General features: G+C 36.2%; 1 protein-coding gene across 7 annotated transcripts in view; it reads left to right on the forward strand.

Annotated features, from left to right (window-relative positions):
- TTLL7 (tubulin tyrosine ligase like 7) overlaps nt 1-12,470 on the forward strand; it is a 161,346-nt gene that overhangs the window by 108,574 nt on the left and 40,302 nt on the right. For all 7 annotated transcript variants that reach the window (XM_065910221.1, XM_065910230.1, XM_065910204.1 and 4 more), the window contains exons 15-18: nt 2,815-3,013; nt 6,832-7,037; nt 8,097-8,231; nt 10,166-10,246. In XM_065910221.1, coding sequence (XP_065766293.1) covers nt 2,815-3,013; nt 6,832-7,037; nt 8,097-8,231; nt 10,166-10,246 — 621 coding nt within the window. The remainder of the gene's footprint in view (nt 1-2,814; nt 3,014-6,831; nt 7,038-8,096; nt 8,232-10,165; nt 10,247-12,470) is intronic.

Below are 12,470 nucleotides of genomic sequence, written 5' to 3' on the forward strand. Positions count from 1 at the left end.
ATCCCACTCACAGAGGGGTCTGACAGGCTACAGTCCACGGGGTTGCAAGGAGTCAGACAGGACTACAGCGACTTGGCACATAGTACAGCGCAACAATGTATTTCTTGAAATGAAACAAATTGATTAATTCCTGTAGTTATTAACACTAGAAATATTTCAAAGTACTGGATGTTGCATAATCAATCTGAAATAAAAGTACTTTTAGAACTTCTAACATCCTGTACACCGAGGGTCTGGAGTATGCCAAATTTCAAAATGGCCTTTCCTTTTTAGAGGGATGTTATCACACACCAAATATTGATTTCCAATGTATTCACTGGTAGAATAATTGAAGGTAATCAAGGTTAAATGAAACTGGTACTAGGAGAAACAAAGTTTCAAGTATTTGAGAATATAAGAAATATTGATTTGCTATTAAATACATAAATGTGGGCTTAGTCGCTCAGTTGTATATACATAAATAATGTCACATAAAGTATTATCATTGTTCTTCAGTCAGGTAGAATGTATTTGGTATTTGTTTTGTTATTCTTTATGCCATTTATATATTTTTAATATGCAACCCAGTTCATAATACAGTTGGACATAAAAATGAATGGTACGGTTTGTGTTAGAACTCAATACCAGTTTACAAATTTCATTGTGTAGTTAAGGCACTCTTTGGAGTTTATTTTCTATGACTTCTTATTCATTACTGCTTGAACAATGTATATTTAGCTAGTCCCAAATGCATGTATGAAACAAAGGTTTAGCTGTCCATTTCTGTTTGCGATTCTTTGTAGACTCAAATAACTCATTATGTAGGCAAGTTCCTTAAGAAATTTTAAAGCTCTTTGCCTACTTGAAGAAAGGTACTACTAGCAAGCCTCATTGTGCCAATTTTTTTTTTTTTTTTGGGTATGCTAGACTTCTGAAGAAACATCCTTTCTCTAGAATTCATATTCCCCAAGACTATTAAAGTGTTTGATGATTGTATTACTGGTAAATGTTTTTCTGTGTATCTCTTTGAACATTATTAGCTCTCAGTAAATATTAGACTATCAAAAGAAGAACATATCTTAAACACAAGTTGGTACTTTAGTGTATTAAATTAATTCCCTGCTTTGTTTATTTCTCATCCTTTGCTAAGACAGTGTCTTTAAGACTGTGCTTTGGCTTACTATGTATTCTAGGCACTTTGTGAAATGCTTTTTCTTTCTTCATCTTTCCATCCTACACTGCTACAAGAGAGGACATACCTCATTTCCATGAAATCCCAGGGTAACCAAGGATTTCATCACAGTGTATGCTAACATCAAAACATTTTTGTTTGATTTAACAGAGAACGAGAAACCAGTATACAACTGCAGGAACCTTCCCTAGCAGGAATAAGAGGCATATAGAGTGTGTAATTGTCTCTTAAAATGACTAAGTTACAAAACTGTCTAACTCTACTTGGTTGTGCATGTTCTTTCTGAAGTGAAGATGTCCCACTTCCCTTATGTTTTATTCTTTCAGCTGTCATCATTGGAAACACATTGACTGGGGGATTCAGTGACAAATGACTCTGATAGAGATGCTGGAACATGATATCATGGCATTTTGAATCTTTACAAACTTACCCATCTACATAGCATTTAATTTCTAAAAAAATTATGTAATACTGAAATTTTTATATCTCCTTTTAAAATGTAGTGTGGGCAATGAAAAGCAATGTTGTTCCATTATGACCAGACCCTATGTGTCAGAGGTAGGAATCCTCCAAGAAAAGACATGAGCCAATTTGGAACATGGAAAATTAACTAAAAATTTTGTTTCTTAAAGTGTCCATAATGAAGTTAGACATGTGAGGAATATCTTGCTTCTTGTTGCACATTATTCAAATGGATAGGCTCATAGACTGTTTTAAGATGTGGCCTGTTTTGTTTATAGTGAATTATCTTACTTATAATGGCTTATCAGACAGTAGCTTTCTTATTTTATTTTTTGCCTCTTTTGCTTCTATTTTTCTTCCTTCTCTCCTCCTCCTTTCTCTCTCACAAACACACATGCACACATACATGTATACACATTTATTGAGTGATTTTGAACATTTTGTTGGTCAGCCTCTAAGTTGAGTCTGACTCTTTGCAACCCCAGTGGACTGCAGCACACCAGGCTTCCCTGTCCTTCACTATCTCCCGCAGTTTGCTCAAACTCATGTCCATTTAGTTGGTGATGCCATCCAAACATCTCATCCTCTGTCTCCCCCTTCTCTTCCTGCTCTCAATCTTTCCCAGCATCAAAGTCTTTTCCAGTGAGTCAGCTCTTCACATCAGGTGGCCAATGTATTGGAGCTTCAGCTTCAGCATCAGTCCTTCAATTGTATATTTAGGGTTGATTTCCTTTAGGATTGACTGGTTTGATCTCCTTGCAGTTCAAGGGACTCTCACGAGTCTTCTCCAACACCACAGTTCGAAAGCATCAATTCTTCAGTACTCAGCCTTCTTTATAGTCCAACTCTCACATCCATACATGACTATTGGAAAAACCATAGCTTTGACTATCTGGACCTTTTTCAGCAAAGTGATGTCTCTGCTTTTTAATACACTGTCTAACTTTATCATGGCTTTTCTTCCAAGTAGCAAGTGTCTTTTTTTTTTTTTTTGGCAAGTGTCTTTTAATTTCACATCTGCAGTCACCATCTGCAATGATTTTGAAATCCATGAAAATAAAATCTGCCACCTTTTCCACTTTTCCCTCATCTATTGGCTAAGTGGGAAACTGGAAATACTACACTAATCATGTGCATGACTTTCTGAATTCTAACAAAATAAATGTTTCCTTCCACTTTAGCCTTTGTCTTCCATGCCTGAGAGTACCGAGATACTGAAAAGACAGAAGTACTACAGTAGTGACACCAGCTATGGCAGTAGCAACAGCTCTTCAGAGTCTGACGAAAACGAAAAAGACGAGTACCAAGATAAGAAAAGAGAAAAGCAAGTTACGTATAATCTTAAACAGTCCAACCACTACAAGTTAATCCAGCCATCCAGTAAGTTAAATTCTGCTAGCTTAGTTGTTATATGAAGACGTGTGGAACTGAAATAACTCAATAAAAGACCTTGGGCCAAATGAACCCTTGTGTGTGAGGAGACTTAGATTCTACCCCACTTCCTTCCCCAGCCAGACCTCAGTTAGGTCTGGATCCCACAATCCCTTTCGGGGTCTGCAAATGGAGAACAAAAGGAGTTTGACTTAAGGATCTCTGTAGTCTTTTGTTCCATGTTTCAAAGTCTTCGTTAAGTCCTAAATTTCTTCATGAGTCTGAAACTGTGCCTCACGGTTATCTGCTGAGGGCATTCTCTTTTAAGCCCCAATATTCTCTCATTCCATTCCCCACTCTGTCATTCATTTTGTTTTATATTCTCCCCTATTTTAAAAAATGTGTGTATCTCTCTAGGTATTTGACTTGAATGTATCTGTGAGCCGCACAATTGTGAAATAGTTGAAGTTTTGTTCCCTCCCATTTTCATCATGGGTAAGCAGTCAGGACTTTGGTGTGCGGGAAGTATTCAGGAGAAGATCCAAGCAGCTTCTCTGTTTCCTTCTTTCCTGCTGCCTTTTTCTGCTTTCTTCCTTTCTTTCTTTCCCCTTTCTCTCTCCCTCATTCCCTTTTCAATCCCAAATGGCCAGCGTTGTGTCTGTGATCCTTCTCTCATCCCCAGCGGTCCGGCGTGGCGTTGGCGTTGCCCAGGCTCAGTCGGATTCCGCTTCCTGATATTGCCTCCGATGCAGGACTTTTCTCAGCCTCTGTCACTCGTCTCTCTGACTGCCTTGGCCTCCACTGTCCCAGAGCTCCACAGCGTTCAATCACTCCATTAGCACACTTCTGAGCCTCTGTTGCTCTGTCTCCAGCAACGGTTTAATATGGTAGCTTCCTGATAAACTCGGCCTTCCATACTTACGGAAAAGTGCATGAGCAATGCAGAATTAATATATGAAGATTTTTAATGATCTTTCTTTTACTTTCAAATTATTCCATAAAAATACTTCCTGTCTTTGAGAGCTTATATGTTTTGAGGGGAAGTAGCGTATTATATTTCATTTTTTATTCACTCTTTTAGTGTATGCTTATTGAGTACCTGTTTCAGAGTTTGTAGGCTCTTTTATCCATTGTTTCCTTTATCTTAAAGACTCCTAAGCACTTTCGGTATGTCTCTGTGTAAGCATGGCTCTGTGTCTCTTTTGGGAGCTGACGTTGTTCTGCCCAGATTTAATCGGGTTTGGAGCCCCTTTCCCATCGGCTAATGTGTATATCCCTAACAGCATGAACTGGCAGAGGATGGAGTAGGGATGAGAAAAACTACTAGGGTTCTTGTACTCAGATTCTTTTTTCTTCTAAGACCAGTAGTTTTAATAAATTGAGATTAGACAAAGAGTGTACTAAAAATGTTTTTAAGTATAAATTCACATTTTAAAGCTTGTCTAATTCAGTTAATATCTTTCTTCTTATTACTTGTATTTTGTTTTCATAGCCATTAAGAATTGCAGCGACAGTTTCAATTTCTTACATTCTCTTTTTAATCTTACACTAAGGAATGTTATAGCCACAAGCCTTCCTTGAATTTTCTCTCCAAAGAGATGCTGATAACTGAGGATAAAAATTCAGTTTATGTACAACGCTTTCTATTGTAGAGGGTTAATATAGGAAATTTAAACTCGTTACAGTACCAGAGGATATATTTTGATTTGATATATGGTAGTCCTATGCAAAACTGTATGAAGTATTTTTTCTCAGATAATTTATGCATGAAAGTTTCAACCATTTTTTGTTAGTCTACCTAAATATCATTGACATATCTAACTACTTTGTTAATCTGTCTGAATTCTAATGTATGCAGAAGAAAAATGAAAATCTCTTGTGATTCAAGAGAAAGTTGTTTTCCATCTGCAACTATAATCAGATTATACATATCCAAACCATCATCATAAGCCCTTGAAGAAAGCAGGGCCAAGGTGTACATCTTAGTACATACTTATGAGTATTTACTAGAAGAAGATTGACCAATGGCATGTTTTCCACACAGCCCTTTTTAGAAGTGCCATTCTTTCAAAACTAGTGTGACTTTCAGAAGGCGATTAACAGTAGGAACAAATGGAAGCTTTTTTTGTTTGACATCTTTTATAGCTTGAATGAGTATACTTTTTTATACTCTGCAGAACTAAATAGGACTATTAGACTTATCATCAATTCAAAATATCCTTTAGAAATACGTCTCTAAATATGAGGCTCAAGTCCATTGCCTTTATAAAGGTTTACATTTTTTTCAACAGCTAATTAAGAGAAATATTTGGGTATTGAACTTGCCTTCATGTGAGTTTTATGAAACTATTTAATTAATGAAGAGTGATATATTTCCTAAGCAGAAAGAAAATATACAGCAGAGGGTATGTAGAACATATGTGCTAGAAAAGTTATAGATGATAGTATCAAATAACATTCTATTTCTTTGTGTCAGGCATTAAAATTTGTCAGGAATAATTAGTTCTCCTTTTAAATGTTCTCAATTTGCACAAGCATAGAAGATATTCTATGATTTTTCCTAGTTGTTCTGATAACAATCGTTGATCCAGACATTTTTTCTTCATTTAAATATTTTACTATGGTAATTTAAATCTAATTTTTAAAATTTGTCTGTCCTGTGAATAAGGACTTGTCTGTCTAGCACTACTCTTAAAATAACCAGCTATATAATCTTTGTGTTTTTTTTCTGTTTATTATTATTATTGCAATAATTGCATCCTTCCTAGGTCACAGTGATAATCAACCCGCCCTCCAATGTTGAAACTGCAAGAGATGCGAGTTTAATCCCTGGGTTGGGAAGATTCTCTAGAGTAGGAAATGGCAACCCACTCCAGTATTCTTGCCAGAAAAATTCTATGGACAGAGGAGCCTGGCAGGTTACAGTCCATTGGGTCGCAAGGAGTCGGATATGATTGAGCACACAATCACACATTATTATTATTTTATTTTCATGGGCCCTAAATTTGAAAACATCAATTTATCCTGGCCATTCTCCCCTATTCATTTTCCCTTATGAATCCTGCTGTAAAATATTCTGTTTCTAACATCTGCAGAGATTCTAATAAGTGACCAGTCTATGTTATAGAAAAAGGGAGCATGCTGGCATTAAGTCAGGATTTAGAACTGAACTTGACAATCTTCTTGTCATGTGACAAGTTCTCTCTCTGAGTCTCCACATGATAGAGATTTGTACTTCAGAGGGTTTCTGTGAGAACAAAGATAATAGTGTAACACCTAGCATGATGCCCAGTTTGTAGAATATGTTCCATACATGTTAGCTTTCTGTTCTTCTGGTCCTTTTGTCAAGTTTCAAGAATAGAACACTAAAGTACTGTTTAAGTATTATTCTCACAAGAGCCATTCTTTATACACGACAGGAGTTCTGCACTATGTTCACTGTTTAACTTGAAGAAATAACTCTAAATGTATATTCTCATGATGATGCCGATGCTTTGACACTTCCTGCCAGCCTTCTAGGGCTTCTCTGGTGGCTCAGCAGTGAGGAACCTGCCTGCCAGTTCAAGAGACGTGGATTCGATCCCTGGGTTGGAAAGATCTGCTGGAGAAGGAAATGGCAACCCACTCTAGTGTTATAGCCTGGAAAATCCCACGGACAGAGGAGATTGGTGGACTATGGTCCATAGGGTCACAAAGAGTCAGACATGACTTAGCAACTAAAACAACAAGAAATCACCCTGCTAATCATTAGTTTGTATAGAGACAATACCGTGGAGGACTTCTACTAACTCTGCTACTGTGCGATCCCTTTTCTTCATCATCCATAGGCTCCATAAGGCGTTCAGTCAGTTGCCCTCGGTCCATCTCTTCTCAGTCACCGTCTTGTGCAGACATCCGCCCCTTTTCTGCTCAACAAGTGATAACAGCATCCCGGCCGACTTCAGGGTCTCGGTCACATTCTTTAAACCGTGCCTCCTCCTACATGAGGCATCTGCCTCAAAGTAGTGATGCCAGCTCCTCTGACTCTCTAATGGTAAGTCTTCTGTTTTGCTCCCCTGAGATGAGCACTGTACTCAGGATTTAGGTGGCAGAGGGATTAGCGGGGAGGAGGATAGATTGAACATCAAATCCTTTCTTTTGTTCAACTCACGTCTCCTGGAATTTGGACTGTTCCTCTTTCTTCACCTATAACCAAATATGGATTCTTAAAAGGCCAGCTTCACTTTATCACAAAACTTAAGGATGAACACTGAGAATATATTTATTTTCTGTTTGCTCATGGAGTAGGGTAAATTTGCATTGATTGTACAGTGTGTCTGAATTTGGGGAATTTTGTTTCATGGAAAATTTTCCTTAATGGGACTATTGATAAATAAGTTAAAAAAGTAGCTATTGGTAAATTATCTTTAGAGCATTCTTCAGAATTTTTAGTAATGTTTTCTGTATATTAAATTAGCATACAGTATTTTATATATATATATATACATATATATAATATTTCTTTCTTTAGCATAAATTCAAGATTCAGTATTGAGGAAGTCAGTGAATTTTTTTGCAACCAAGTTTTCTAGTAAATGCTCAAATATTGGGTTGACCAACAAGTTCAATCAGGTTTAAAACCCAAATGAACTTGTTGGCCAACTCAGTAGATACCTCCATGTACGTTCACATAGACCAATTTAATTTGTTTATTTAATGTGGATGTTGCTTCCAAAGGAAAGAGTCTGAAAAGTATAAATGAATGAATTTCACTTGGTAACAAGTTTCTGTTTTTTTTTTTTTGCTAATTAAGACTTGCCTGAGATATATGTAGAAAATGAAACTTTTTTAAACACTCATATTTTTGTTTTGGTATTTAGAGCTACATAAAATGCAACTGTGTGGAAGCATGCCAGACACTCTTGGGAAATCATATCCATTTAATCCTAAGATTTTCATGCTAAGAACAAAGGCAGAAACATTATTTTTTTCCTTTTTCATTGTTATTTTTTCAATTAAAAGCACATCATTTTTACCTAGAACTATCTTTTAGATTATGGTGACACAGTGAAATAAGACCCCCTCCAAATATCTGTATTCTTTCAAATTTAAGAGTGAGTCTTTGCGGAAACTGAGACCAAAAGAACAAGAAGATGATCTAACAAGTCAGACCTTATTTGTTCTCAAGGATATGAAGATCCGGTTTCCAGGAAAATCAGATGCAGAATCATTAATTCTGATAGAAGATGTGAGTATTTGATGTATATAAAATTCCAAGGAGCTCATACCTTTTTATTCTTCTTCTTAAAATATTAAAATGTATTTCCTGATGTCATTATCTTCAATGACATTGTAAACTTGAATGACCTCCACAAGCTTTAGAAGAAGATACAGGGGTTATTTGAATTATTATGATTCATGAGCAATTAGATCACATTTATAATCAGTAATGCAAAGTATCTTTTAGTGTATAGTCCTATTTTAATGATGCTTCATCAAGTTGAAAATAATTAGTGTTAAATAGTTATTTGTTCTTAATGATTAAAGACACATCAAGTTAAGCTTGCTTCTATAAAGATTTTGAAAAATTTAATATGGAATGAGATAATAAGGAAAAGAGTGGGCCATGGGCATGAAGTAAATATTTGAATATGATACCTTGAATGGTATTAGTCGAATTTTGAAATGTTACGTTGTGTGTGTTTTCTTGTTACATATGCATTTGCGCCACCCAGTGGAACGTTCTAAAATGGCAGAGTCCTAAAATTCACATTAAAGTTTGTAACTTACTCCTGATTTAGAAAGAAGGTCCAAGATATTAAAATATTCGAGTGAAATAGCATTTCTTCTCTCAACGTTCTATTGATATTTCTTCATTGAAACATCCTTTCAAATTGTCATTCTTAGAATCTAACTTCTCAGTAATAGAATGTTTTCTGGTTTCTGTTTTTTTTGTTGTTGTTTTTCACCCGGAGAAAGCGCCATCTAGTGGCCAGTTGTAGGATAGAAACCACAGCCGTGCAGTTGGCTTTTTTTCACTTTTTATAGCAGCAGCAGCAGCAGCAGCAGTACTTTAGAGAACTGAACTGAATGGAGGAGGAAATGGCAACCCACTCCAGTATTCTTGCCTGGAGAATCCCAGGGATGGGGGAACCTGGGGGGCTGCCGTCTATGGGGTCGCACAGAGTCAGACACGACTGAAGCGACTTAGCAGTTAGACCTATCTAAAGCACTGTCTAGAAACAAAACAAACCAAAAACAATAATAAAAGAAGACTTCTGTAGTTAAAAATCAATAATGGCAATTTGTATTTTGTAATCATAACATAGTTATAACCAAAACCCCCAAATATTATGCTTTGTGTTTGTTATATATACATTTTAAAAAGTGAAAATGATATCTCGTTTACAAATGAGACTCTATTTGTTACATCAAGGGAGAAGGAAGAAAAATGAATATTAGTTGTAAAACATGCCAGATATATTTCTATTGACATTGCTATCTTATTCAATAGAGTAGAGCCTGTGTTTTCGCACCAGACATTTTATTTATATTTCTTAAGATGTAAGTTGTATACTACATTTTTCAGTCAGGTAGATGAAAAATTAGATAATCTGAGGGTAAAACTAAAGTTTGTGGATAATTGTGATTGTTCTGTAAAGAACATGTGTATAGGCTTATATAATTGATATAATATATTAGACAATAGATTAGTTACAACATGTTTACTTATGCAGCAACTATTTTAATCTGTTTGTTATAGTGTATATAACTAGAATAAATATTCAGAAATTTTGCATATTTGCACCAAAAAATAAAAGGGGATAATAGAATCCTAATTATATATAGGCTATTTTCTAATGTGCTATTCAATATTTTGTTATTATGAATGATGTTGTAAATACAGTTCTTGGAATTAAAATGAAAAATCTGTATTTTTGGCTTCTTCCCAGTCCTTATATTCCTGAAGACGTTTGAGTTTCATTCATTAAAGGTTGTTTGCTTTTTACAGCAAGAAGAGAAAAACTTTAAATTCAGATAGCTTTTTTACCTTATGTTAAAAAAATCTTTGCACTCTTTTTTTTAATGAAAGTAGGCATCTTTTATTTCAAATAGTATAATAGTGTTTTCATTTCACAAATTAATTACATTAAATTTCTTAATATTTCTTCCCTCAAACAGATCATTGATAACTGGAAGTATCATAAAACAAAAGTGGCTTCATATTGGCTCATAAAATTGGACTCTGTAAAACAACGAAAAGTGAGTAATGGATACCCCAAAATAGGTTTTTGCTCTTTTGGATTATGTATTAAACTAGGACCGTTAAACCACATTCATAATCAAACTATACACTTACTCATTTGTTTACTAGTTTCCTTTACAAATATTTGTTATCTACTATGTTTCAGGTGCTGTTCTAGGTTCTGAGGATAAACAAGTGGATCAAAAAAAATCCTATGGTCTCATGGAGCTTGTATTCTAGTTAAGGTGTTTGATAATAATTCAATATATAATAGAATGTATGGTGGTATTAAGAACTGTGAAGAAAAATAAATCAGGATTAAAAATTGAGAGAAGATGACCTAAATGAAATGAGAAAAATACTGTGCAGACATCTATAGCTACATTGCATTAGACAGAGGGAAGAGCAGATACAGAGGCCTGGGGTATAAGTTAGCCTGGTCTGTCCATGAGACATAGGGGACATCATTTACTTCCTGATTGACAGAATAGTTGGTTTGTGCTGGTCAAGAGTGAGTGATGTGTTGGTGACAGTTGAAGTTGAATAGATAAGCAGGGATCAGATCACAGCTTTACAGGTTGTGGAAATACTTTGGGTTTTATTCCAAGTGATGGAACACCACCAGAAATTTTTGAGCAGAGGAGTTACATAGTATGGTTTCTAATTTAGAGGGATCATGAGAGCTACTTGTGAAGAATAGAACTAGGGTAAATGGAAAACGGCAGAACAGAGGTAGAGACCAGGTACTCTATGGTTTTTAGGGTAACTGAGCTGAGAACTGATGGTGGCTTAGCTAGGTTGATAACTGATTGAATGTATGCTGGAGAAAGAACAGGGCTTCGTTTTCCCCATTGTTGTGTTTTGCTTTCGTTTTGAACATACTGAAGTTTATACATTGATTAAACATCTAATGCAGATGTTGAGTGTTTTATTCTATATATGAGTTCAGAGCTAAGGCTGTATATGGAGATACAAAACTTAAGAGTCACTGTTAGAAAAGGCAGAGGAACCAGAGATCAAATTGCCAACATCCATTGGATCATCAAAAAAACAAGAGAGTTCCGGAAAAACATCTAATTCTGCTTTATTGACTATGCCAAAGCCTTTGACTGTGTGGATCACAACAAACTGTGGAAAATTCTTCAAGAGATGGGAATACCAGACCACCTGACCTGCCTCCTGAGAAATCTGTATGCAGGTCAAGAAGCAACAGTTAGAACTGGACATGGAACAACAGACTGTTTCCAAATTGGGAAAAGAGTAACTCAAGACTGTATATGTCACCATGATTAGTTAACTGATATGCAGAGTACATCATGCAAAATGCCGGGCTAGATGAAGCACAAGCTGGAATCAAGATTTCTGGGAGAAATATCAAGAACCTCAGATATGCAGATGACACCACCCTTATGGCAGAAAGTGAAGAAGAACTAAAGGGCCTCTTGATGAAAGTGAAAGAAGAGAAAGAAAAAGTTGGCATAAAACTCAGCATTCAGAAAACTAAGATCGTGGCAGCTGATCCCATCACTTCATGACAAATAGATGGGGAAACAATGGAAACAGTGACAGACTTTATTTCGGGGGGCTCCAAAATCACTGCAGATGGTGACTGCAGCCATGAAATTAAAAGATGCTTGCTCCTTAGAAGAAAAGCTGTGACCAACCTAGACAGCATATTAAAAAGCAGAGACATTACTTTGCCAACAAAGGTCCATGTAATCGAAACTATGGTTTTTCCAATAATCATGTATGGATGAGAGAGTTGGACTAAAAAGAAAGCCGAGTGCTGAAGAATTGATGCTTTTGAACTGTGTTGTTGGAGAAGACTCTTGAGAGTCCCTTGGACAGCAAGGAGATCCAACCAGTCCATCCTAAAGGAAATCAGTCCTGAATATTCATTGAAAGGACTGATGCTTAAGCTGCAACTCCAATACTTTGGCCACCTGATGCAAAGAACTGACTCATTGGAAAAGACCCTGATTCTGGAAAAGATTGAAGGCAGGAGGAGAAGGGGATGACAGAGGATGAGATGGTTGGATGGCATCACTAACTCAATGGACATGAACTTGAGTAAGCTCCAGGAGTTGGTAATGGACAGGGAAGCCTGGCGTCCTGCTTTCCATGGGGTCACAAAGAGTCAGACACAACTGAGCAACTGAACTGAAGTGAACTGAAGATATTTAAGCCTTGGGACTAGATGAGATTACCTCAAGCGTAAGTGTGATTAGAAAAGAGCAGAGT

Source organism: Muntiacus reevesi, chromosome 1, assembly GCF_963930625.1.
Source record: "Muntiacus reevesi chromosome 1, mMunRee1.1, whole genome shotgun sequence".
In the NCBI taxonomy this organism is placed as follows: domain Eukaryota; kingdom Metazoa; phylum Chordata; class Mammalia; order Artiodactyla; family Cervidae; genus Muntiacus; species Muntiacus reevesi.